The sequence below is a fragment of the Entelurus aequoreus genome, linkage group LG21, assembly GCF_033978785.1.
Source record: "Entelurus aequoreus isolate RoL-2023_Sb linkage group LG21, RoL_Eaeq_v1.1, whole genome shotgun sequence".
In the NCBI taxonomy this organism is placed as follows: Eukaryota; Metazoa; Chordata; class Actinopteri; order Syngnathiformes; family Syngnathidae; genus Entelurus; species Entelurus aequoreus.
The window spans coordinates 37,528,300-37,555,112 of NC_084751.1; the positions used below are offsets into that span (position 1 = coordinate 37,528,300).

At 38.9% G+C, this 26,813-nt stretch overlaps 1 protein-coding gene across 4 annotated transcripts in view; it reads right to left on the reverse strand.

Moving 5' to 3' along the window:
* The window catches only part of cenpe (centromere protein E), a 63,331-nt gene that overhangs the window by 1,665 nt on the left and 34,853 nt on the right, over positions 1 to 26,813 (reverse strand). For 3 of the 4 annotated variants that reach the window (XM_062031617.1, XM_062031620.1, XM_062031616.1), the window contains exons 33-53: positions 26,134 to 26,340; positions 24,768 to 24,845; positions 24,519 to 24,602; positions 24,329 to 24,451; positions 23,986 to 24,219; positions 23,422 to 23,655; positions 22,831 to 23,043; positions 22,530 to 22,721; positions 22,203 to 22,424; positions 21,984 to 22,079; positions 21,736 to 21,813; positions 19,887 to 20,012; positions 17,488 to 17,679; positions 17,204 to 17,404; positions 16,898 to 17,110; positions 12,785 to 12,940; positions 10,409 to 10,585; positions 10,214 to 10,308; positions 10,001 to 10,095; positions 7,496 to 7,673; positions 5,868 to 6,187 (exon numbers count right to left, since the gene is read on the reverse strand). In XM_062031617.1, the coding sequence (XP_061887601.1) occupies positions 5,868 to 6,187; positions 7,496 to 7,673; positions 10,001 to 10,095; positions 10,214 to 10,308; positions 10,409 to 10,585; positions 12,785 to 12,940; positions 16,898 to 17,110; positions 17,204 to 17,404; positions 17,488 to 17,679; positions 19,887 to 20,012; positions 21,736 to 21,813; positions 21,984 to 22,079; positions 22,203 to 22,424; positions 22,530 to 22,721; positions 22,831 to 23,043; positions 23,422 to 23,655; positions 23,986 to 24,219; positions 24,329 to 24,451; positions 24,519 to 24,602; positions 24,768 to 24,845; positions 26,134 to 26,340 (3,514 nt within the window). The remainder of the gene's footprint in view (positions 1 to 5,867; positions 6,188 to 7,495; positions 7,674 to 10,000; positions 10,096 to 10,213; positions 10,309 to 10,408; positions 10,586 to 12,784; positions 12,941 to 16,897; positions 17,111 to 17,203; positions 17,405 to 17,487; positions 17,680 to 19,886; positions 20,013 to 21,735; positions 21,814 to 21,983; positions 22,080 to 22,202; positions 22,425 to 22,529; positions 22,722 to 22,830; positions 23,044 to 23,421; positions 23,656 to 23,985; positions 24,220 to 24,328; positions 24,452 to 24,518; positions 24,603 to 24,767; positions 24,846 to 26,133; positions 26,341 to 26,813) is intronic. The other variant, XM_062031619.1, reaches the window with a different exon arrangement.

Sequence of the window (26,813 nt, forward strand, 5' to 3'; positions counted from 1 at the left end):
GATAGTTTATATATCAATGATGAAATCTTAACATTGCAACACATGCCAATACGGCCGGGTTAACTTATAAAGTGCAATTTTAAATTTCCCGCTAAACTTCCGGTTCGAAACGCCTCTGAGGGTTGATGTATGCGCGTGACGTCAATCAATCAATACGAAATAGCTCTGTTTTCATCTCATTATTCCACAGTATTCTGGACATCTGTGTTGGTGAATCTGTTGCAATTTGTTCATTGCATTATGGAGAAAGAAGCTGAGCAAGCAAAGAAGAAAGTTGTCGGTGCGAAGTGTCTATTTTGCGAGGAAAGTCAGCAACAACACGTACACAGCCGGCGCTTCTTTGTTTACATTCCCGAAAGATGCAGTCAAGATGGAAGAACTCGGACAACAGAGACTCTTACCAGGAGGACTTTGATTTGGATACAAAGTTGCGATAACGTGAGTACACAGCTGCGCTTCCAAACATTTGATCGCTTGCTATAACTAGCTCGAGCTAGTAGCTAGGAGCTAGCATTAGGATTAATTTGTGGCATATTAAATATAAGCCTGGTTGTGTTGTGGCTAATAGAGTATATATATGTCTTGTGTTTATTTATTGTTGTAGTCATTCCCAGCTGAATATCAGGTCCCACCCGCGCGCTTCCAAACATTTGATTGCTTGCCCGTACGTGCGTGTCATGTACGTAACTTTGATTAAATATATAAGCTTTATGAACCTTGGGTTAGGTGAACGGTTGTTTGGGCTGAGTGAGTGTGTGTGTTATGCAGGTGTTTAAATTGTATTGGCGGGTTATATATACGGGATCCCGTCCATATTACCCGCTCGAGCTATAACTAGCTCGAGCTAGTAGCTAGTAGCTAGCATAACAAACACCTAGGTGTTTTTATACGGGATTAATTTGTGGCATATTAAATATAAGCCTGGTTGTGTTGTGGCTAATAGAGTATATATATATGTCTTGTGTTTATTTACTGTTGTAGTCATTCCCAGCTGAATATCAGGTTCCACCCGCGCGCTTCCAAACATTTGATTGCTTGCCAGTACGTGCGTGTCATGTACGTAACTTTGATTAAATATATAAGCTTTATGAACCTTGGGTTAGGTGAACGGTTGTTTGGGCTGAGTGAGTGTGTGTGTTGTGCAGGTGTTTGAATTGTATTGGCGGGTTATATATACAGGATCCCGTCCATATTACCCGCTCGAGCTATAACTAGCTCGAGCTAGTAGCTAGGAGCTAGCATAACAAACACCTAGGTGTTTTTATGCGGGATTAATTTGTGGCATATTAAATATAAGCCTGGTTGTGTTGTGGCTAATAGAGTATATATATGTCTTGTGTTTATTTACTGTTGTAGTCATTCCCAGCTGAATATCAGGTCACCCCCGGCTCTCACAGCATCTTCAACTCCCCACTAGTCCTTCACTTGCACTTTCCTCATTTAAAAATATTTCATCCTCGCTCAAATTAATGGGGAAATCGTCGCTTTCTCGGTCCGAATCTCTCTCACTTCATGCGGCCATCATTGTAAACAATAGGGAACTTTGCGTATATGTTCAATTGACTACGTCACGCTACTTCCGGTAGGGGCAAGCCTTTTTTTATCAGATACCAAAAGTTGCGATCTTTATCGTCGTTGTTCTATACTAAATCCTTTCAGCAAAAATATGGCAATATCGCGAAATGATCAAGTATGACACATAGAATAGATCTGCTATCCCCGTTTAAATAAAAAAAATTCATTTCAGTAGGCCTTTAAGTCTAGTTCAGTGAAAGTGGAGAAAGTAAAGTCCCAACACCAGCATGTACAATGAAACCCTGTTTTAAGTCAACTCACCTCTGATTGGCTGACTTACATCAACATAAACGATTGTCAACATAACCAAAACAAGCCATTGGTTGCACATCAACTTGTGACTCTTAAAGAACATCGGACAGGTCTAGCGCAAAAGACCCAGGAGGTAGAGTGGTCCTTCGGTAACCGTAAGGTTCCCATTCCGCTTCTTTAATCCCAGTCACTGACCCAAATACAGTCTGTTCTCTTGCCTACTGCTCCATAAAATGGGTTGAATGCAGAAAGTGGAACTAGCCCTGGCCAATATTGATAAATCAAGTTTTTTGTTGGAAAAGATTTTTTAAAATCATTCTCCACGATAATTTACATATGGTCTAAAAATAACATTATACAAATGATAATGTTGCTAAGAGTAAGATGCAGTTTATGCAGTGTCATTTCAAACTACTAGTTTTTGATTAAATAAAAGAAAAACTGATTTGAATTCCCCGTGATTTGCATTCATTGGTTTCTTTAAAAAAAAAAAAAAAAGTTTAAAACATTGTCTGTTTTTGGCAAACCATATTGAAGTGATTGAGGAAGGTGGGGTTCCTGAGACACCGGACCTTATAATCCGCTGCGCCTTATAGTGCGGAAAATACGGTAATCTTTCAAAAACTGAGGGCTCACTGCGTTCAGAAAGGCCTACTGAAATTAAATTTTTTTATTTAAACGGGGAAAGCAGATCCATTCTATGTGTCATACTTGATCATTTTGCGATATTGCCATATTTTTGCTGAAAGGATTTAGTATAGAACAGGGGTCGGCAACCTTTACCACTCAAAGAGCCATTTTGGCAAGTTTCACAAATTAAAGAAAATAATGGGAGCCACAAAATTTTTTTTTAAATTTAAAATGAAAAACACCACATACAAAGCTTAAATTGCTTTGTGCTATGTTAACCAGGGGTCTCAGACACACGCACTGGCACGCACCTTAATTGGCGCTTGATAGCGTCATACCTGCCAACACTCTCATTGTTTCCGGGCGTGATGGCACTGCTTTTAGCGACTCTACAGCCTGCCCAAACAGTATACCTGCTCAACCACATGTAGATTGCAGTTTCAGCTTGCTCACGTAAGTGACAGCAAGGCGTACTACCTCAGCAGCCACACATCTTACACTGACGGTACCAATACCCAGCATCCCATGCAGCCCTAACTCTTCCGCTCAACCAACGCACGGAGAGGGGGGGTGGGGGGGGTTTGATGTGTGGGGGGATTTGGTGGTAGCGGGGGTGTATAATGTAGACCGGAAGAGTTAGGGCTGCATGGGATTCTGGGTATTGGTTGTGTTGTGTTTATGTTGTGTTACGGTGGGATGTTCTCCACAAATGTGTTTTTCATTCTTTTTTGGTGTGGGTTCACAGTGTGGCGCATATTTGTAACGTAACAATGTTAAAGTTGTTTGATACGGCTACCGTTAGTGTAAGCTGTGTGGCTGATGAGTAAGTATGCTTTGCTGTCTCCTATGTGTGCAAGTAAAAGCAACATACAACATGTGGCCGGGCTGGCACGCTGTTTGTAAATGCTATAGAGGACAATTACTGCAGTGCAATTAGGGCACTCCCTTTATTTAGTAATTAGAGTGTAAATAGGATTATATTTTCCCTGGGAGTTATCTATGAGAGACACTGAGATCCATAAGTCTCCTGGGAAAATTGGGGGGGGGTCGGCAAGTATGTAGCTGAGCCGCATCAGAGTTGTCAAAGGACCCCTGATCTAGATAGAACAACGTCGATAAAGTTCGCAACTTTTGGTCTCTGATAAGAAAAAGCCTTGCCCCTACCGGAAGTAGCGTGACGTTGTCAGTTGTTCACTCCCTCATATTTTCCTATTGTTTTCAACGCAGCTAGAGCTATTCGGACCGAGAAAGCGACGATTACCCCATTAATTTGAGCGAGGATGAAAGATTCGTGGATGAGGAACGTTAGAGTGACGGACTAGAATGCAGTGAAATACATATTTTTTTTCGCTCTGACTGTAACTTCGGTACATGCTGGCTCATTGGATTCCACACTCTCCTTTTTCTATTGTGGATCACGGATTTGTATTTTAAACCACCTCGGATACTATATCCTCTTGAAAATGAGAGTCGAGAACACGAAATGGACATTCACAGTGCCTTTTATCTCCACGACAATACATCGACGAAGCTCTTCAGCATGAGCTAACGTGATAGCATCTGTCTCAAATGCAGATAGAAACAAAATAAATAAATCCCTGACTGGAAGGATAGACAGAATATCAACAATACTATTAAACCATGGACATGTAACTACACGGTTAATAATTCTCAGCCTGGCAAAGCTTAACAATGCTGTTGCTAACTTAGCAACAGGACCTCACAGAGCTATGCTAAAAACATTAGCGGTCCACCTACGCCAGCCAGCCCTCATCTGCTCTGCTCATCAACACCCGTGCTCACCTGCGTTCCAGCGATCGACGGCGCGACGAAGGACTTCACCCGATCATCCGTGCGGTGGCCGCGGCTAGCATCGGCTAGGCGTCTGCTATCCAAGTAAGTGGTCCTTGTTGTGTTGCTACAGCCAGCCGCTAATACACCGATCCCACCTACAACGTTCTTCTTAGCAGTCTTCATTGTTCATTAAACAAATTGCAAAAGATTCACCAACACAGATGTCCAATATACTGTGGAATTATGAAATGAAAACAGAGCTTTTTTGTATTGTATTCAATGGGGAAGGCCTACCTCTGTCCCCCGGGCTACGTCACACGCATACGTCATCCTCCAAAGGCTTTTTCAACCGGAAGTTTGGCGGGAAATTTAAAACTGCACTTTATAAGTTAACCCGGCCGTATTGGCATGTGTTGCAATGTTAAGATTTCATCATTGATATATAAACTATCAGACTGTGTGGTCGGTAGTAGTGGGTTTCAGTAGGCCTTTAATTCTACCGTTAAATAAACACGCTCAGGTGCTGAGAGAGACGCACAGAGTGAGACGTCTTTCTCCCTGTTTGAAGCGAGAGATGAACAAAGGTGAGGCTAGGGCTGGGCGATATATCGCGGGTTTGTCTCTGTGCGATATAGAAAATGACTATATTGTGATATTCGAGTATACGTTCTTACGCAGTTGCTTTTAGCTGCTGGTATTACATTACAGGCTCTCCTCGCTCTTTCCTGTGTCTCCTTCTCACAGACAAGCGCACCTTCTTACACACGTCACATACTATCACGACATACGCATACGCCCTCGCGCCGCAAAGAGGTAGCAGCAAGGGTAACGTTAGCTGTAATGCTGGCGCAGCCGTGCCAGTGGTAATACGAGCGAGAGAAGGTGCGAATCTGGTAACAAATGAAGGAATAATTAATTCCCCCAAAAAACAGCAGGGGGTCCATCGTCTGGCGGTGGTTTGGCTTCAAGTGGGAATATGTCGAACAGACAACTGTAATTTGTCAAGTGTGGGGCAAAAGCGTTGGTATAAAAAGTAGCATTACTGCTAATATGTAGCATCATTTGAAAAGTCACCTGCTAGAGAATGAAGAGTGCTTACTCCGCATGTCAACATCTCCGTTCGGTGCCACACGCCCACACCATCAAAATGCCGAGGCAAACATTTCCAGATCAACACCGTATGAAAAAAATAGTGATTTTTTTTTAGTTGTGATTTCCTTCTCTGCATGAAAGTTTTAAAGTAGCATATATTAATGCAGTATGAAGAAGAATGTTTTAATGTAGACACATAGAATCATCTTACTGCTGTGATTATATGCATCAAGTGTTCCTTCAAGGCTAAGGCAAAATATTGAGATATATATCGTGTATCGCGATATGGCCTTAAAATATCGCGATATTAAAAAAGGGCCATATCGCCCAGCCCTACGTGAGGCTCAACAGTTCTGGTGAACATGGCTGTCACTCAAATGCCGGTAATGGCGGAGGAAAACCCCGCACAAAAACTCAGCATTTTGCGGTTACTTATCGCACTAATTAAAACCGCCATGTCGAGTCGATGTCGATTAATCGTGCAGCCCTAACACTAATAAAGCAGATTTATAGATGGAGCTTACCTGGAAGGGACCCAAGGCTGGAGTTGTCAAAGAAGTTCTTGGGACAGGTTTTCAAAAGCAGTTGGGAACTTTCAGGACCATTAAAAAAGCTGCTTTTCGGGGAGTCAAGCAGTGAGCTCTTTGGGGAATTAAACAGGTGCGTCGAGGTGTACTTTTTCCTTGGTGAGCCGAGGAAGGAGGAAGGAGAAGACAGAGTGTGTCCAGGCTTGGTTTGAGGATAAGGCTGTGAAGACCTATCCACGTCCTCTTTGGTCTTCACCTTCAGTTTCAACGCTCTGTTCTTCCACTTAGTGATCTCTGCCTGGTGGCTGAAAACCAACCTGGGATTGAACAAGAAACAAGAGCGCACGTCAAGATTAATTCTCACCGGCATTGAAAGTAAACAGGTTTTTAAAAGGAAAGTAATAATTCATCTGAGTCTGTAAATTAGTTTGCTTGTTGATGATTTTTGTTTAGTTTTGTATTGTGTAGTTACAAACCCTGTTTCCATACAATTTGGGAAATTGTTAGATGTAAATATAAACGGAAAACAATGATTTGCAAATACTTTTCAACTCCTATTTAATTGAATGCACTACAAAGACAAGATATTTGATGTTCAAACTCAAACTTTATTTTTTTTTGCAAATAATAATTAACTTAGAATTTCATGGCTGCAACAGAGTTTTAACTTGCACTTACAGATGTAGCGACCAACTGTAGTTACTGACAGTGGGTTTCTGAAGTGTTCCTGAGCCCATGTGGTGATATCCTTTACACACTGATGTCGCTTGTTGATGCAGTACAGCCTGAGGGATCGAAGGTCACGGGCTTAGCTGCTTACGTGCAGTGATTTCTCCAGATTCTCTGAACCCTTTGATGATATTACGGACCGTAGATGGTGAAATCCCTAAATTCCTTGCAATAGCTGGTTGAGAAAGGTTTTTCTTAAACTGTTCAACAATTTGCTCACGCATTTGTTGACAAAGTGGTGACCCTCGCCCCATCCTTGTTTGTGAATGACTGAGCATTTCATGGAATCTACTTTTATACCCAATCATGGCACCCACCTGTTCCCAATTTGCCTGTTCACCTGTGGGATGTTCCAAATAAGTGTTTGATGAGCATTCCTCAACTTTATCAGTATTTATTGCCACCTTTCCCAACTTCTTTGTCACGTGTTGCTGGCATCAAATTCTAAAGTTAATGATTATTTGCAAAAAAAAAAGTTTCAGTTTGAACATCAAATATGTTGTCTTTGTAGCATATTCAACTGAATATGGGTTGAAAAGGATTTGCAAATCATTGTATTCTGTTTATATTTACATCTAACAATTTCCCAACTCATATGGAAACGGGGTAGGTATATTTATATGGTAATTATTATTCTGTGATTGGAAATTGTTTGCATGTTTTCTTATTGATGCTTTTATTTTTGTCTGTATTGTGTAGTTATAATTATATGCTTTTACTTGTAATTGTATTGAGTTTGTGGACCCCAGGAAGACTAGTGGGTTGTTGTGGCAACCAGCTAATGGGGATCCTTAATAAAAATCTAATCAAATCAAGATGGAAATCCAAAAGACTGACATGAGCGTGTCACATAAAAAAAACACACAGCTCTTCTCATTTTCATTCATTCTTCATACTTGTCTAAATGTGTGATTTTCAGATGAAGCTGTTTGACTTCCTCCTGCAGTTTGGCCTTTTCCTCCTCCAGTTTGGTCCTTTCCTCCACGAGTTTGGTCTTTTCCAGCACAAGACTGCTCTTGACAACCAAACCCCGCGGGTTAACCAGTCGCTCATGCAGCTCCTCACCCTGCAGGACTGAACATGTTAAAAGTTTTTAGAGCATACCCAAGTTATTGACTATTCAATATTAATATTCTACAAAGGGGCCCTATAACCTACATTTGCAACTTCAGACTCATGTATATGTTTAAAAATGTTGTACACTTGTTCCACATGTGTTTAACTTTTTTTAAGTTGGTGGGGAATGAGAATTTTGCCTTTCACAAACTGTTTGGAATTTCTCACAACTTTAAGGAAGTCCATGTATGGATCTTTGGCAATCATGTCTGTCACTCAAGTGCCGGTGACGAAGGGAGAAAAAAAAAACACCTTCCGCCTCTTCAGACTGTCATTTGTTGCAAGTAGGATTAAGATCTCAACTTGTGAAACCAAGTTAACGTTCCGTGTTTTGTGGCGAACCATCGGATCAAAGTTTGGTGCACAAATTTCACTTTCGTACCCTCCAAAATATATAAGTCCCTACAAGGAGTTTGTTAATGTTTGAGCCCTTTTTTCGCCGAAAAATAGACAAAAACCAAGATGGCCAACTTCCTGTTCGTTTTCAGGTATAGGTTCCTGTGACTTTTGTGTGTGTCCCGTCATGATAGACGTCTCCTGTGATTCTAGTGTCGATAAGTGTAACTGGTAAAAGGGGCTAATTATCTGTAAATTTGAAGATGACGCTCAAGAGCCAATTTTGAAATTTCACTTTCGAGACGCCCCCAAAATATAAAAATGTTCACCATACCTGACGTGCCTGCAAAATATGGAGACTATCACGCATGTTAAAGGCCTACTGAAATTATTTTTTTTATTTAAACGGGGATAGCAGATCCATTCTATGTGTCATACTTGATCATTTCGCGATATTGCCATATTTTTACCATCGACGATAAAGTTCGCAACTTTTGGTCGCTGATAAAAAAAGCCTTGCCTGTACCTGAAGTAGCGTGAAGTCGCAGGTTGAAAGGCTCCTCACATTTCCCCATTGTTTACACCAGCAGCGAGAGCGATTCCGACCGAGAAAGCGACGATTACCCCATTAATTTGAGCGAGGATGAAAGATTCATGGATGAGGAACTTGAGAGTGAAGGACTAGAGTGCAGTGCAGGACGTATCTTTTTTCGCTCTGACCGTAACTTAGGTACAAGGGTTCATTGGATTCCACACTTTCTCCTTTTTCTATTGTGGATCACGGATTTGTATTTTAAACCACCTCGGATACTATATCCTCTTGAAAATGAGAGTCGAGAACGCGAAATGGACATTCACAGTGACTTTTATCTCCACGACAATACATCGGCGAAACACTTTAGCTACGGAGCTAACGTGATAGCATCGTGCTTAACTGCATATAGAAACAAAAACAAAAACCCCTGACTGGAAGGATAGACAGAAAATCCACAATACTATTAAACCATGGACCTGTAACTACACGGTTAATGCTTTCCAGCCTGGTGAAGCTTAACAATGCTGTTGCTAACGACGCCATTGACGCTAACTTAGCAACGGGACCTCACAGAGCTATGCTAAAACATTAGCGCTCCACCTACGCCAGCCAGCCCTCATCTGCTCATCAACACCCGTGCTCACCTGCGTTCCAGCGATCGACAGAGCAACGAAGGACTTCACCCGATCATAGATGCGGTCGGCGGCCCGGAAACGGAGGAAGTCAAGGTGAGGTCGGCGGCTAGCGCGTATGCTATCCATCTCAAAGTCCTCCTGGTTGTGTTGCTGTAGACCGCCGCTAATACACCGATCCCACCTACAGCTTTCTTCTTTGCAGTCTTCATTGTTCATTAAACAAATTGCAAAAGATTCACCAACACAGATGTCCAGAATACTGTGGAATTATGTGGTGAAAACAGAGCTTTTTGTATTGGATCCAATGTGTCCGAATACTTCCGTTTCAACCATTCACGTCACGCGCATACGTCATCATACATAGACGTTTTCAACCGGAAGTTTCGCGGGAAATTTAAAATTGCACTTTATAAGTTAACCCGGCCGTATTGGCATGTGTTGCAATGGTAAGATTTCATCATTGATATATAAACCATCCGACTGCGTGGTCGGTAGTAGTGGGTTTCAGTAGGCCTTTAAGGGCCTCAAAAAGGCATCCAAATGTGTTGGAAAAAACCCCACCGCAATTTCAATAGGGCCCTTGCCCTAATAAAAAGAAACTGGGATATAATATGTTTAAAAGCTCCTGATATGCGCAGTACAGGACACATTTGATGGCTGTCAACAATCGTAGCAACTAAACTATGAAATGAAAATCAGTTTTTAAAATGTTAATGTTGTCAGGCTCGAACACACTGTTGTGTTAAATGGTGTTGACTGTAGAGTAATCAGCTCCTTACATGACTCCTCTCCTTGCTGCAATGTCCTTAGTGTTTCCTTCAGCCTCCTCACAGACCTGTCCCTATCATGCAGAACCAATGTGATCTTCTGGATCCTGTGCCACACAAATATGTGGATCAGAATGTTAACCGGGAGGTTATGGTTTCACACGGCTTTTCATCGGGACACTCAACTGTTCAGGTGAAGACAGTAAGACAAAAAAAGGTCCTTACTCCGTTTGATGTCGGTCAAATGCTGAGCTCATTTCCATTTCCATCCTGCGCAGTTTCGCACAAACTTTCTCCAGCTGAGCAGCAGAAGCATTTTTCTACACCAGGAAAACATGTGAATGTAATTGTAGTATTGTTCATGACACACAATAAAACTTCAGTAAAGTAAAAAAAAAAAAAAAAGATGTTCGGACCAACCTCTGCCTTTTGCAGTTGGTCGTTTAGTATATGAATTGCGTTTTCTTTCTCCTCAACTTGTGCCTGGATACTTTGCATTTGTGTCTGAAGTTGCTGAAAGGCCATTTCATGGCTGGACACAAAGTTGTTGGCTTTAAGCTGGGCCTCTTCCAGCTGCTTAGTCTTCATACGCAATTCCTAATACAAATTGAAACACATCACCACCAGTTCACCTTCGCTAACACTGTAAGAACAGGAAGGATATAACTAGAGATGTCCGATAATGGCTTTTTTGCAGATATTGTCCAACTCTTAATTACCGATTCCGATATCAACCGATACCGATATATACAGTCGTGGAATTAACACATTATTATGCCTAATTTTGTTGTGATGCCCCGCTGGATGCATTAAACAATGTAACAAGGTTTTACAAAATAAATCAACTCAAGTTATGGGAAAAAAATGCCAACATGGCACTGCCATATTTATTATTGAAGTCACAAAGTGCATTATTTTTTTTAACATGCCTCAAAAGAGCATGAGGAGGTTGAGGTGGGCGGGGGCGGGGTTCTTGGGGGGTAGGGGGTAGCAGGGGGTGTATATTGTAGCGTCCCGGAAGAGTTAGTGCTGCAATGGGTTCTGGGTATTTGTTCTGTTGTGTTTATGTTGTGTTACGGTGCGGATGTTCTCCTGAAATGTGTTTGTCATTCTTGTTTGGTGTGGGTTCACAGTGTGGCGCATATTTCTAATAGTGTTAAAGTTGTTTATATGGTCACCCTCAGTGTGACCTGTATGGCTGTTGACCAAGTATGCATGGCATTCACTTGTGTGTGGATTCTATGGAGTTATCACAAGACTCTCGGGACTTTTGATGTTGCTGGCTTTTATTAGATTTTCGTGATCATTCAACTGTTTCATTCAAAATAATTACTCAGTATTTCGTGGAAAAAAACCAACTAATTAACAATTGGGTAACATGTGAGTAACTTCAAATTTTTTTGTAGCTATTGTTTTATGTTTCTTGGACTACATTTCTAGTTGCTGCGAGTGTGCGTGTGTAAAATACAAAACATTTTTTTTATTGCAACATCTTTTCTCTGGTTGGAAGTGGAATTCTTGTAGGCTGAAATGTGAACATTTCTACTGACACATGACAGCACATAATATAAATGTTATTTTTACTAGTTTGAAAGTAATCATTGACTATTTGGGCAGCCTTGTCGGACGTCATGTCCCTTTTTACAGTCAGTACGTTTCTATGCACTAAATTAGTCTGATTTGTCAAACAAGTCAAATTCAAGACTTTTATAAGACCATATTGAAAATAATTTAAGACTATTTCACATCCATACGGATTAAAAAAAAAGACAGGAAAATCATAGGGTCAGAATGAATTGTAAGTATATGAATTCATTCACTGCTCTTTCACATTGGAAAACAAAATGGTTGAACTAACGAAATACACGAGAAGCTTCTCTACGGCAAACTAATGGAAAAAATATTAGCAAACATAATGGCCATTTTTCAGATTTGCCAAATAACTGTTTTCTTGCAAAAGGTGCTGTGTTCGTCATGTCAGGTGTTTTTATGTAACAACAAGAATGCCAGCAATGGTAGAGGAACGCACAACAATACACTATGTGAAAGGGACTGTTAGCCTCAATAACACCACAAAATTTAACCATTTAGCTATAGCAGCGATGCTGTCACTATTGAGCAAACAAACATCTATAGTACTCCTAATGTATCTGCACAAAGTTGTAAAAAAACAGTTCAGACAGAGCAATTGTCTTAAAAAAAAAAAAAAAGAAAATAGAAGGCGATTGTGGTATGCAAGCCTCAAACCGAATTTGGATGTGAATATTATAGATAACATTCAAATTTGCTCAGCTCATTTTGAATCTGGTATGTATGAATACATTTTTACCTGTTTTTTGTAAGTTTTTTGAAAACATATTGTTAATAAACAAAGGACTAGCTTTTATTTAAGCATGACAAGATGGCATTTGCAAATCTTACTTGCTTTCTTCACCCAACCATTAATAGAGGGTAAACATTAAACAGACAACCTTTATAGCTTTTAATGTCAGTTGCTGTATACATTTGGAGAAAAGATTATGCATGAGATGCTGATCTGAAATTATTGGAATAATAGAAATATGACTACCGTATCACAGTTTTTTTTTTCATAGTTTGGCCGGGGGTGCGATTTATACTCTGGAGCGATTTATGTGTGAAATTATTAACACATTACAGTAAAATATCAAATAATATTGCAAGTATTCGGGATCACGTGTAATGCTTTACATATTTCACCAGGAGGGCAAAGTGCTTTGAAACTAAAGAGTGTCTCTTAAGACAGCTCACTTCATGCTGCAATATGAACTGACTTACTTCGACTTCTTCCCTTGATTCTTCCAGCTCAAGAATGAGTCTGTAGTCTCGAGACCAGGAAGACTGCTTCTGTCTTTGTTGTCCCAAGTAACATTCAACTTGAAAGTCAAGCTGCCGCAATTCCCAACTCAAATCTTTGTCATCATCCATGATGCCCTGCAGGGGTCAGAAAAAGTTGGTTCAGAACATTTTATAACAAAAGTTCATAACAATTTCCCTTGTGTATCATTAAAGTTTGTCTAGGTATCTTGCACTCTGTTAAGTGTTTTTAAAAAAGGTAACACAGAAATCAATATTACCGTAATCTTGACTATAGAGGTGTCAAACTTGTTTTCATTGAGGGCCACATTGCAGTTTATATATATATATATATATATATTTTTTTTTAAATATATATTAGGGGTGTCAATATAAACGGATTTTCAGATCAATCGCAATTCTTATTTGTAACGATTCTTAATCAATGAAAAAAGGAATCAATCTTTTTTTTTTTCCAATATGTCCTGTCCAGCCACTCAGGCAAATCATATTGTAAATATAGATGCCCATATCTGCTGTACATATTTACTTTAGAAAAGAGAAGTGCTGGATACTTCTCTTGTTGCCTTATTTGTATTTGACTTGAATGTTTTGGGAAGCGTTTTATTAAACATACATACGCAAACGTATACATATGTACACATGTATACCGGTACATACACACACACACACTTAAACATATACATCTACAGCAGGGGTCACCAACCTTTTTGAAACCAAGGGCTACTTCTTGGGTACTGATTACTGCGAAGGGCTACCAGTTAGATACACACTTAAATAAATTGCCAGAAGTAGCCAATTTGCTCAATTTACCTTTAACTCTGTTATTATTAATAATTAATGATATTTATCTTTGTGGAAACACTGATCATCTTAATGATTTCTCACAATAAATATCAATATGCAACACTTTATTTTTATATTTTCTATAAGTGCACATTTTTCAAATTGAACATTTTCAAATAATCACTTCTAAGACAGTCTTGTGAAATCACAATATCCCATTTTAACTAGCTAGCCACTAACATTTTTTTAACAAATCATGAATTACTTTGCACCATGTTTGTCCAAATAATAACTCATGTAAAATACAAAAGTAAACTCTCAAATTTTTAAATCATGTCACACTTTGAACTGGACACCAAATCTGTTATCTGTTTCTTTGTCAGTTAGTGGGAAGCCTGGCATTGCATGCTGTTAACTAGTGTGTTGTACTCTGGTGTGTAACTTGACACTGCAACTCTGAGTGAGTCTTGCAGATGTGCATCAGTGAGGCGTGTTCTGTGTTTGTTCTTGATGAAGTTCATGTCAGAAAAGGCTGATTCACAAAGATATGATTTTTCTTCATTGTTTGCGGAACCTTCTTAATCTTTTGGACATATTTTCACAGCAATCTGGCCTTAAGCTTAATTATGATAAATGTAAAATGTTAAGGATCGGAAATCTAAAGGGAACGTCCTTTCGAATGGAATGCAAAGTGCCTGTTTTGTGGACAGATGGACCAGTTAACATACTTGGTGTTGTTGTCCCAGAAAATCTGGAAGATCTAGGCTCAGTAAATTATGATAATCGACTAAGAAAGCTGGACAAAATTATGCAATTATGGAAAGGGAAATCCCTAACCTTGTATGGTAAAATGTCTATTGCCAACTCGTTAATTATTCTTCAATTTATTTATTTGTTTTTGTCATTACCAGCTCCATCACAAAACTTTTTTAAGATTTATGAGCGGAGGGTCTTCGATTTTGTCTGGAACGGCAAACCAGAAAAGATTAAAAGAAAGGTTTTGTACAAAGAGTATGAATATGGGGGCCTGAAACTTCTCAACCTTGAAGCTATGTGTCTGTCTTTAAAAGCATCAATTGTTCCAAAGATGTATTTAAACATTGAGCGGTACACAAATGTCCTGTTGGACAAAAAACATGTACTGTATCAAAAGAAATTGTATCCTTTTTTACAAGTGATCCCCTCCCAGAGAGTCTGCTGGGAAACATGGCGGGGTTCATAAAGGAAACAATCCACTCATAGTGGTGTTTTCAATTTTATGTGCCAGAAAAAAGAGACGATATTTTGCAGCAGTTAATATGGATGAACTCTAATATTGTAATAGATGTAAAGCCTTTCTTTTGGAAAAATATGTTTGAAAGAGGAATCATTTTTGTCAATGATATTATCAATGAGAATGGTAAAATTATGAAGTATGATGAATTTAGAGCTATGTATGATGATGCTTGCTCAAGCTTTTCATTTGATCAACTAACTGGAGTCATTGGGAAAAGATGGAAACAAATAATTAATTATGGAACTACTAAATTATTAGTTTGTAAACCTCTAATAAGAAATTCTAGTAGGCAAAAAGGAACTAAAATAAATAGAAAAATATATAATTTTTATTTAATAAAGAAATCTTTGAAGGCTGCCTCATACAACACAAATGGAAAATGGGAGGACTTTTTTGACTGCCCGTTGCCATGGGATGCCATATTCAAACTAATCTATAAAACCACTATCGATGTGCAAAATCGTTATTTTCAAATTAAAATTATTTATAACTTCTTACCCACAGGGAAAATGTTAAAATTATGGAATATGACAAAGTCAGATGATTGCCGATTTTGTTGTCAGGAGCCTGAATCCACCCTGCATTTGTTTTGGTATTGTCATATTGTGTCTTTGTTTTGGGTGGAAGTTGAAAAAATGTGTTTAAGGATTGGTTTGTTTATGAAGCTTAATGTGGTTTCTGTTATTTTAGGAGAGTTCATTGACAATCATGATTTAGTCAATTTAATTATAGTACTCGGTAAAATGTTTATTTTTAAGGCCAAAACCAGATATTCACTTAGTATTACTTTCTTTAAAACATTTATTCAGTATTTTCTAACTTTAGAAAGTTACATGGTTGAAAACGATAATGATGCCAAAAAATATTTAAAAAAAGATGAGTCCTCAAAGGCTTATTTTGAAAGTATAATTATGTTTATAGATTATATGATATCTGTTGTTGTGTTCCCTAATTTGAGTGACCTGGACATAATCTGGACTGTACATAAATACTTATTTTGAAAATGTAATATTGTTTATAAATTATATGCAATCTGTTGTGTTCCCTAATTTTTTTCTGTGTACATGAATGAAGGTGTGTGTTGCTGAGTCCGACTTGGACATTATCTGGACTGGGCCTGGTTTAAAAAACCCTTTAAACAAATCTAATTTCATTGACAACCTGGTCTGTTGAAGATAAGGCCCTTTTTTAAAAAATAAAATAAAATAAGATAAATAAATAAAAAACATTTTCTTGGATAAAAAAGAAAGTAAAACAATATAAAAATAATTACATAAAAAATAGTAATTAATGAAAATGTTAGTGGACCAGCAGCCTATAAAATCATGTGTGCTTCAAGGACTGTGTCCCTTGCAGATGTGTTGTCTATGTTGTGGGAACCAGAATATTGGTAGCAGAAAGAAATAACCTTTTTGTGTGAGTGGGTGTGGATGAGTGTGCATGGGGGAGGTTGTTTGGGTTGATGCACTGATTGAAAGTGTATCTTGTGTTTTTTCTATGTAGATTTAATTTTAAAAAATTAAAAAAAATTTTTTTTTTTTTAGAACAGGCCCGCGGGCGACTCATCTGGTCCTTACGGGCGACCTGGTCCCCACGGGCACCGCGTTGGTGACCCCTGATCTACAGTATGTACACACACACAAAAAAGAAATCAATCACAATCTTTTCACACACATACACATATACACATACATGGCCGATTTTCCCCAAAATTATACAAATAAATCAATCACAATCTTTTCAGCACAGCATGCACCTCAAAAAATTAATTGGATTCTGAAACAGAGCCTGAATGTGTCTAGTAATTTTGAGCTAAAGTTTGGAGCTGCGGGTAAGTTTTTGGTGTTTTTTTTAATCACCAAGGCAATTTTAGGGCAAAAGCAGCAATTTTTTATTTTTTTTAAAAACCAGAGTAACAGAAAAGTTCCTGAAGTGTGTGGAGTGGAAAGGGGGCTAATGCTCACTAATTTAGGTAACAAACACACAAGAGTTTGAGGGTTCATCATGCACACCTGTAAAATCATCTTCCTGCTTTGTATCACTTCAGATCTGCGTTCCACCTCCAAGCTCAGCATACTGTCCAGCCTGCTGGGGACCACCGGCCGGCTGGTGATCCCAGCCTCAAACTGCTCTTCGAAGTTATCCCTTCCTTTAATGTCAGCTGACAGAACACCACCACAAGAACAGAAGCGTGCTAGAAGCTTCTTCAAAACAATCTCCATTTTCTGTAAAAGAAATAGCGAGCCATCCTCCTATCATATACTTCAAATGCATATTGAATACTGATTTTGTTGTAGGGCCCAGAAGCAGTTGCTCACCTCCAGGTAAAAATGTCTTTTCCGCAACAGCTCTCTTGTTCTGCGCTCCTGCTCAGAAAGATTTTCCTGGTCTTGAACGGAGTTTGTGGGCACCTGTACTGTGCACAGCTTTCGGCGACACTCCTCAAACTCAAACAGATCCTTATTGATTAACTCCTCAAACAGATTCTTGTACATCTTGGCTTTTTCTCCGAGAGCATCCTGGAAAAGAATATTACTGATTTTTCTAAATGTCTGACTTTTAGTAAAGATCAAATTGATGGAAAGTATGCAGGCTTGTTTACACCAATATGTCCCAGAATGTTCAAAGACTCCGTTCCCAAATGACAGACGGTATTGTGGGCTTCCAATGTAGCTTGAGGCAAGGTGATCGACTCAGCATTGCTTAGATAAACATCCTCATCAAACTCTTTGATTGCTGTGGAGTCAATGAGGGTGCTGCAGTCCAGGATTTTCAGCAATCTCCCAAATGACTTCTGTAAATGGCAACATTTGAGTTGGTATTCAAGTATTGCTGTTTGGCATCACAGTAAAGTGCAGTTTTGTTGGGATGTAAAAGTAAAAGCTAAATTAAGACAAAGCATTAACCAGCCAGGAGTAAGTAACGTATTTGACAGACTTTAATGTCGCTCAATCGGTTTGATTTTCTCTGTTAAGAAATGTACTAATAACATATTATCTTTTGCAGGTGATCTTCTGTTACAAGACACATTTTGCTGTAGTCTGCAATTGTTTTAAATGGTACTTGCCGGCATCGCTTAGTTTTCAACATTTCGCGACATGGAATATGCAGCCTATGACAGATTTATCCAGTTTATTAATACTATTTAGCGAGGCTGAACATTGCAACTTTCAGTTACTACAACACACAAATCATTTTCATAAGGAAGTTTACTAAAGAAAACTACTCATATGGTCAACTTACAAGAATTTTGAAAAACAAGCCATCTCTCTGCTTTTTGTTATGTTTTAAATTGCAAGAATAATTGGACCTACAAACATCCCACTAATGGGTGTAGTAAATGTCAAGTGAACCCTGTAAGATCCACCTCAAAACATCTGGGGCCGTATTTATCAAGCGTCTTAGAGTGCCATTTTACACTTAAGTTCTGAGAATTTGCGAAATTTAGTCCTACTCTCAAACTTAAGAATAAAAGCTATTTATCAACTTTCTTAAGTCTAAGAATCACTCCTACTCTCCACGATATTTAAGAGACCTTCAGAGGTTTCCTAAGTGGTTAGGAGTTGCCAGCGGGGGATGGCACTGTGGCGAGAGAGACGTGCGCGAACGTTCAGGGAGCGGAAGCATGTCCTGGCTTTGTTTGATGACGAGCAGCTGATCAAACGGTATCGTTTAGACAGAGCGGGTATTATTTTTGTCACAGATTTAATAAGGGGCGTCATCTCATCAGCAACATCACACAGCAGAGCTTTCACAGCAGAACTAAAGGTCATCACAATGCTTCGATATCTCGCCACTGGGAAAACGCAACAGTGTAACGCTGATGATTTGGGGCCATCACAACCATCAGTAAGCAGAATTGTTATGGAAACAATAATGGCCCTTACTGCTCCTCACCTCGTCATGCGTTTCATTGACTTTCCAACTACACCCCGGATAATTCAGCAGAAGCAAACTGCATCCATGCAGGTAGCTGGCTTCCCTGGAGTGGTCGGGGTAATCGATGGTACACTTGTAAGGATCATCGCTCCAAAACATTTATTTTTGATTCATTGCCAATATTGTTTGTTTTGTATTATTTTGTAGTTTATTGTCAAAATATACACTATCTTTGTCCACTTAAATATTTCTAAGATATTTCTTTATTCTTAGACAAGGGATTCCCTTCCGTGATTGGTCATTTCTATGGACACAGAAATTACGTCACCTAAAATTCCGTTTACGGCACATAGTAATGTCGTAATTCAGCTCTGAGTGTGACACTTAAGATTCAGTCCTACACTTCGCTGAAAGTGTATGTAAGACGCTTGATAACTAACTTTTAAGTGCAGCTTTCAGTGAAGAATTTCTTTACTCATAAGTCAACTCTTAGCAGACTTCTTAGGAGTAATTCTAAGAAGCTTGATAAATACGGCCCCTGGTCTTCCTTGTTAGCACTAGTTTATAGCTACAGATCGACTTAACCATGTTTTCAAACCACGGGAAGGGAGAAAGTAGTGTAAAAGGACAGTGCTGAGAAGAAGTTGGTTATATTATTGAATTGAAGAAATAATTTCAGGACTGACTGTGTGGCCTACTTGGCAAGGCAGTTTGAGAGTAGCCATGCTAGTTGGCACCAAATGAAGCAGGAGTCAGCTTTTGTGCCAGCAAAAACGGCGCACATTTTTCACCAGGAAAGTATAGAGAAGCTACTGATGGTTTCAGACGGGAAAGCAGCTCAAAGGAGACTTAGAAGTATGCTCTCTCAATTATAAACAGTAAGTGTTCAGAGCAGCACTTCTCATGCAAGCTCCCCACACCTCACAGATCAGTCCGCTCAATCAGCTGCTGTAGTTATGGGGGACTATATAACCATCAATGTGAAACCAACCGCGGCCACTCTCTTATGGTTTAATTTCAAAGCGTGTGGGCATTATTAGTGAGTTTCAGAATGAAAAAAGAAGAAAAACCCACAAAAGTTGGGTATTTAAATCTATTGTAAATATAGAGGGTGGCTGTTACCTGAAGTTCTACAGTTGGGTCTTGTATCTCTGAGGTATCACTCCCTTTGGCATCGGCCATGTTCTGTACAAAACGACCAAGTTTCTCATTGCGCACAGAGACGGATGCCTCATCTTTGTCGGGCAACTGAAATGGTGAAAAAGATAACAGGGAAGAACCATGTTTGTCAACGAAGGCAGGATATATACAAGTAGTTAAGTTTATAAAACATTACTTTCATGATTAAATAAATACTCTGCTCAGTAGATATATATACTACTTTCCTTGAATTTTACAAGGGTGAAACGAGTAGTTTGGTTTGAAAAAAAGAAATAAGAAAATGGGAAGATCTGGGATCATTCCATTTGCCAAGCTTAAATTTCCTTGTAGTTCTTTTATTTTCACAATAAAAAAAAAAAAAGAACAGTTTTGTGAAACTATCACTTGATGTAAGTTAGCCAACTAAATATCCCCAACTTCAGAAAAGTTCCCACTAAGACAGTGTTTCCCATTCATTGATTTGTTGGGCAGCCCGCCACAAACAAATGTAGGCAATATTAACACACCAAGCCTACTAGAGAGTAACACTCAAACAATGTCTCACATGCAAGCACATAACATGTTCTTCAACAAGAGAATGTGGCAGTGGGCCCCTCACCCAACTAAAAAAGCACACAGTCAGCTTCGTCTCGTCTGTTTAGCACTTGGAGAAAAGTGAATTTGAAGTTTAAAATGTATGTTTTATTTTACTCGATTTTCAACAATATTTCAGCCCACAATGCAGATTTGATGATTTAGTCATTATGCCGCCCTAAGCAAAAATACTCCACTGAACTGAACAGTTAATTAAATCCAGCATAACAATAGCTCTCTCACGTAGATATTGCGCTAAACTGGCACATCAGACAACAGTAGACGAGGCAATTGTTTGGCTATCATGTTCACCCACTGACCCCATTCCGTTTGGTACTGTACATACAGAACAACCTGAAATGGGGGAGAATTTGGCTTTATTATTATTATTAGGCATTGAAAACAGCTTTTGACTGTTTACATGTAATTGATCGTAGCACATTGCCACGGCAAAATAAAAGCCGCCATATCTTTAAAATGAGGGTTTTTCCATGTGAAAATACATTTAAGTAATATAGTATATGAATGGTTATTTAAAGCCTATTTGCGCACTATTGACTAGTAAGGCGCCGAAACTTCTTGAGACTTTGATAACTGAAACAGGACTACAAGATGTTATGACGACGTAAGCAAGATGCATGCAAATGTCTGGAGCAGAGGCAGCATGTCTTTGATGTGGACGTTTTTGAATATATCTGAGATATACCCGCGGACAGCGATCTACAAAATGTGCGATGTGCAAATATTAAGAGGTCTAACAAGGAGAGATTGTCAAGCTGGAGCAGCAGCGCGAACCAAGTGTGACATCAGGCTTGTTGCAGCTCTCATGGTTTGTTGCGGACATGAAGCGACATAAGTAAAGAGTCTCTAAATACGAGTAAAGTCTCCAATAACACGAGAAAAAGACGCTCGATTTATTGCTGGTCATTTTTCATAAGAAAAAAAGTCACTAAAAAGGTTTGGAGAAGTCTCTAGAAACTTGAAAGACTCAAAGTGCAGCATGTGTTACAATGTACAATAAGCAGCGACAATTGAAAAAAAGAGCCAAACAATAAGAAAAAAAGTTAAAACTAATAACAGATTTGTTTTTAAATGTATTTTTTTTTTAGCCTTTTCAAACAAAATATATGCATCAAATATGTAAATGATATGACATATTGACCAAGCCCCTAGCCACGTCCCCACCACTACAGGTATATTGGCAATCTGGGGAAATCCCTGCTCTTGGGTGACAAACCTGCTGCAAGGTTGCAGACGCCGTGTGGGCCTCACTTTGCCTTTTTAATGTATTTAGCTGCTCCTCTAATTGCTGTACCTGAAGACAAGAGACAGTTTTTGTGTAAGATATTTTCTTTGTTAGACATCGTCGCAGTCTATTTGATTAGGTTGTGTTTAAAAGACAAAAAATGTCTTCTTGCACGCTTTGCTCTCTGTAATCTGTCACAATCCCATCATCTTCTTCAAAAGTAAATGAATAACTCATACCTCTTGCTGAAGGCCGGCCTCTCGTTCTCTTGATTCTGCCTGCTGCTGCAAGCTTAACTGATTTTGATCACTCATCTTATTCTGGATGGTAGAAATCTGAAGAGCAAAATCATGTATTCATTTGAAAATAAATAAATATATGGAGATATATATATATATATATATACCTAATATAAAAGGAAATTGCCTAGTATTACTAATTAAACTACATTACTATACCATGCTTATCTTGTTCTGCAATTCTGTTTGCAACTGTTTTTTCTCTTCTCTGAGCTCGTCAAGAGTCTGCCGCATTTGAACGCATTCCTCACTGAGGGACGTCACTCTGCATGTCAGACTCTCGATCTCTCCTGCTGAGCTCTGGCAGATGACTTCCTTGTCAGAAAGTAAAGCATCTTTCTCAGCCTCAACTGCTTTGAGTTTTTCAGTGAGATGCATTTTCTGCAAATGACAGAACAAACCTTTGCCTACTTAACTGTACAATAAAGTAATGTGTAGACTGATAAAAAAGGAGTAGATAACCGTAGAGTATTATGTGCACCAAACCTCAGCTTGGTGCTTTGAAGTGAGCAGTTGCTCCTCTAGTTTGAGCTCCTTCAGTGTCTCCTGTGATTGAGCAAGTTCCTCATTGAGACTCTCAATCTTCTCTGCGGAGCTTCGGCAACTGACTTCCTTTTCAGCCAGTAGGACATATCTCTCTGTCTCAACTGCTTTGAGTTTCTCACTGAAAGAAATGTTCTGTAAAGGACAGACAGAACACATGTTTGTCTACTTAGTTGTACAATCAAGTAATGTGTAGACTGATATATAATAAATAGATTAACGTAGAGTATTATGTGCAACAAACCTCAGCTTGGTGATTTGCAGTAAGCCGTTGCTTCTTCAGTTTGAGCTCCTCCAGTGTCTCCTGTAATTGGGCACGTTCCTCACTTAGAGACATCACTCTGCATGTCAGACTCCTAATTTCCTCTGCGGAACTCTGGCAGCTGACTTCACTCTGAGCCAGTAACACATCTTTCTCTGCTTTAGTACGATGAAGTTCCTCTGTTAAAGCACTTGTCTAGAAGGAAGACGATGGTTACAGAAGTTGTTTCAAAGTAAAGCTGCTTCTATGCAACATTCATCAAACATTTCTGGAAATTATGTGGTGCTGCAGCGTCAGATTAGATCACACAAAGTAATGATATTTCAAGTCTGACATGCCACAATCTATTACCAAGCCATGCATTAAAGAAATAACTTCTATGCTAGGACAACAGATATGCCACTCTTAGTGGACACATTTGGCAACTACTATAAAAGCACATATTGCTCTTCTCAACGAGCATTCGGGCCATTTTGGACAATGGACCTTATAATGTTTCTAGGACGAGGATCGATAAAATCCAATTACTGTACTCATAACACACAAATTGAAGAGGAGTTGGGTCATACAAACCTTAGTTTGATATGTTCCTGCCATATCTTCAAGTTCTGCTCTGAGCTGGCTCATTTCCTGTCTCTCTGCTTCCAATTGGGTTTGCAGCTGATTTCGCTCATCATTCAGAGAGGTTACATGATCCATCAGCTTTTCCATCTCATCCTTGTTAGTCTGAACTTCGAGGGACCGCTCAGATTGCACAGCATCTTGTTCTGCTCGCACACCTTCAAGCTCCTCCGCAAGCTTCTGAACCTGTGAAAATGTGTGACTAAGAAATTAGAAACTGGAAATGATGTGGTGCTATCTTCAGACTAGATCAAACAGAACAATGATATTTTAAGTCAGATGTGCCGCAATTAATTACAGAGCAATGCAATATGCAGTTTAAGAAATAACTTCTATGCTAGGACAACAGATATGCCACTGACAATTTTGACGACTAACATGAAAGCACGTATTGCTCTTTTCAACGAGCAGTCGGGCCATTTTTGAGCCAATGGACCTTAGTGTTTCGAGGACGAGGATTGATCAAATCCAATAAATGTAATCAATACTTATATAGAAGAGTTCGCTCATACAAACCTCAGTTTGATAGGTTCCTGCCACATCTTCCAGTTGAGCTCTGAGCTGGCTTATTTCCTGTCTCTGTGCTTCCAGTTGGCCTTGCAGCTGATTTCTCTCATCATTGAGAGAGGTTACATGAGCCATCAATTTTTCAATCTCATCCCTGTTAGTCTGAACTTCAAGCAACCTCTCAGTTTGCAGAGCATCTCTTTCTGCTCGCACATCTTCAAGCTCCTCCGCCAGCTTCTGATCCTGTGAGAATGTGTGACTAAGATTTAGAAAACTCAACTGCATATAGCCCGCCATACCATTACAGTAACAATGCACTTCATTATTTAAAAATACAATTATAAATGTTTGCCTGATTTTGAAGCTCTTGAAATTTGCCAGTGTATTGGGTTTCACTTTTCAGAATGTTGATCTCGTCCTGTAGGGCTCCGACCTTCTCTTGAGCTTCCCTAGACTCTGCCTGGCTCTTCATCACCTAAAAATGAACCACATATTCAACATGAATATCATTTACAGCAAAACTAGGGAGGGAGAACGCTCACCAAATCTAGATTTTCTTGAAGGTTCATTTTCAAGAGGGTTACCTCCTCTGTAGCTTTTTCCAGATGCTCCTCAAGCTGTTGGATCTACAGCCCCATTAAGGAAGATAATTTTAAATATAGCAGCTTTGATTAGTTCTGACAAACACCAATATCATAGAAATGTATTTTTAGTAACTTAAAAACATTTTCCAGAGTCCAAACTATGATAGTATACCAGATGTACATTCTGGATCCATTTGAGAATCTAACCTGCATGTTTTGTTGAGCCTCTTGTTCTTCTTTCAGTGAAGCTGAGACAAGTTGCTCTTGCTGTAACCCACACTGCATCTACAGTAATCAGAAAGAATACTTTTTATTCTCAGGGCATTTAATTCATTACAACTGGACTGTTCGGGTCCTCTCTAACGACATCCCGCCTCTTACCACGAATTGATTAACGTGGACCCCGACTTAAACAAGTTGAAAAACTTATTCGGGTGTTACCATTTAGTGGTCAATTGTACGGAATATGTACTGTACTGTGCAATCTAACAATAAAAGTTTCAATCTCATCCAAACATGCTTCATCTGTTTATGCTCACAGACTTAAGACAGCTCTAAAGTATTTGTCCTCAAGTAGAGGGGACAAGCCCAGCGAGCAGAGAAGGATGATTTTTCCAATCCGAACTATCTTTACTGTCGTTTTGCACCACCATAAGCAAATCTAGGAATGGTCTGATCACCGTTTTATGCCAAAGATTTTTTGTTAGCGATGAAATCGGCCCATACAAACACCTACCACATTAACTGTACTAGTTTCCAATGTATTTATGGGGAGTGCTACTGACTGTTAAAAAAAAAGGAAGAACTAGTTTAAATATTGTGTTGATTACATACAATTGTTTGAGATAAAAGTAGTTTTTAATTTATTACACAGTAACTAAAGAAATGCAAAAATCTACCATTTAATTTAAATCTTTTGGTTTTTGCTCTCAAGTCTTCCTGTGTCCAGGGACTTATTCCCTGACATTGCAAACATTAATAAATACAAAAAATGTTTTTCAAGAAAACAAAAATATCAATCTCTCTGCTCAAACTCTTAGTGGATCTATCCCAATACAGCATCTACATAACTTGAAAAATTAATTATAAAAAAACCCTCCCTCTATAAAAATGTAAAAATATATATAAAGGCATAATGTAATGACAAAAAGCTGACAAGTTGACATTATTAAAGAATAAAATAACCTAATATTTGTCTCTAGATATATGGGTAACGTTTATATATAGCCTTTTTATTAGACGTTACAAATTACACGATGGTATTATGTTCACACCCCAACACTGCTTTACCTAACAATCAGTAATCATGATTTCAATATAAATAAAAATACTCTTAAATGGATATTACTTTGGCCATAATTAGCATCCCTAGATCTCATACATGAACACTATCTTTATCTAAATGGACAAAAAGTGCAGTTACGCCTTATGGCCATCAGGTGCCATGCTTTGGAGCCCCTGCCGTGATCTATCTATCTATCTATCTATCTATCTATCTATCTATCTATCTATCGTACATATACACGCCCCCAAAAAAGGAATAGCGAAGCAGATCCCTTATCTCCATCCGTACCTCCAGCTCTGCTCTGATATGGTTCTTCTCCTGTCTCAGTCCCTCAACCGTCTCATGGAGCTGATCCCTCTCTTCACTGAGTGACATTACTTTGCTCAACAGCTTCTGAATCTCATCCTGGGAAGTCTCACGTCCGTCTTCCTTGGTGACAATTAGGCTATCCCGCTCGGCTTTCACACATTCAAGCTCTTCACTCAAATTCTTTATCTGTTTAAAAAATAAAAATACAAAAAATTAATAAAATATTGGCAGTGACACTTAACTAGAAAGATGTTAATGGCACTATCCAGCTGCTGCATCTGAAGGCAAAAGACCGTTCTTTCTAATCTGTCAAAATATAATCATCTTTTAAAAGGGGTCATATTATACAAAACCAACTTTTCTTACCTTTTGGTTTGATTATTTGGGATCCCAATAACTCCGGGAAATTTCAATTCAAACCATGGGGGGAGGGAGGCAATATTATTTAAACACTTTAGCCTCTTTCCAAACGAACCGTTTGGAATTTGTGACATAAGTGACATAAGTGTCAGTGGTATCTCCAAACATGATAAAGATTTACCGGAAGCTTTACACAACTGATTTTTTTTCAGTTGTAATCCAAAGATATGGTCAGTAAATTCCTTATTTTTCTCTATCCTCTTGTGGGACAGACTGGCTTGTAGATGCACATAAATTGC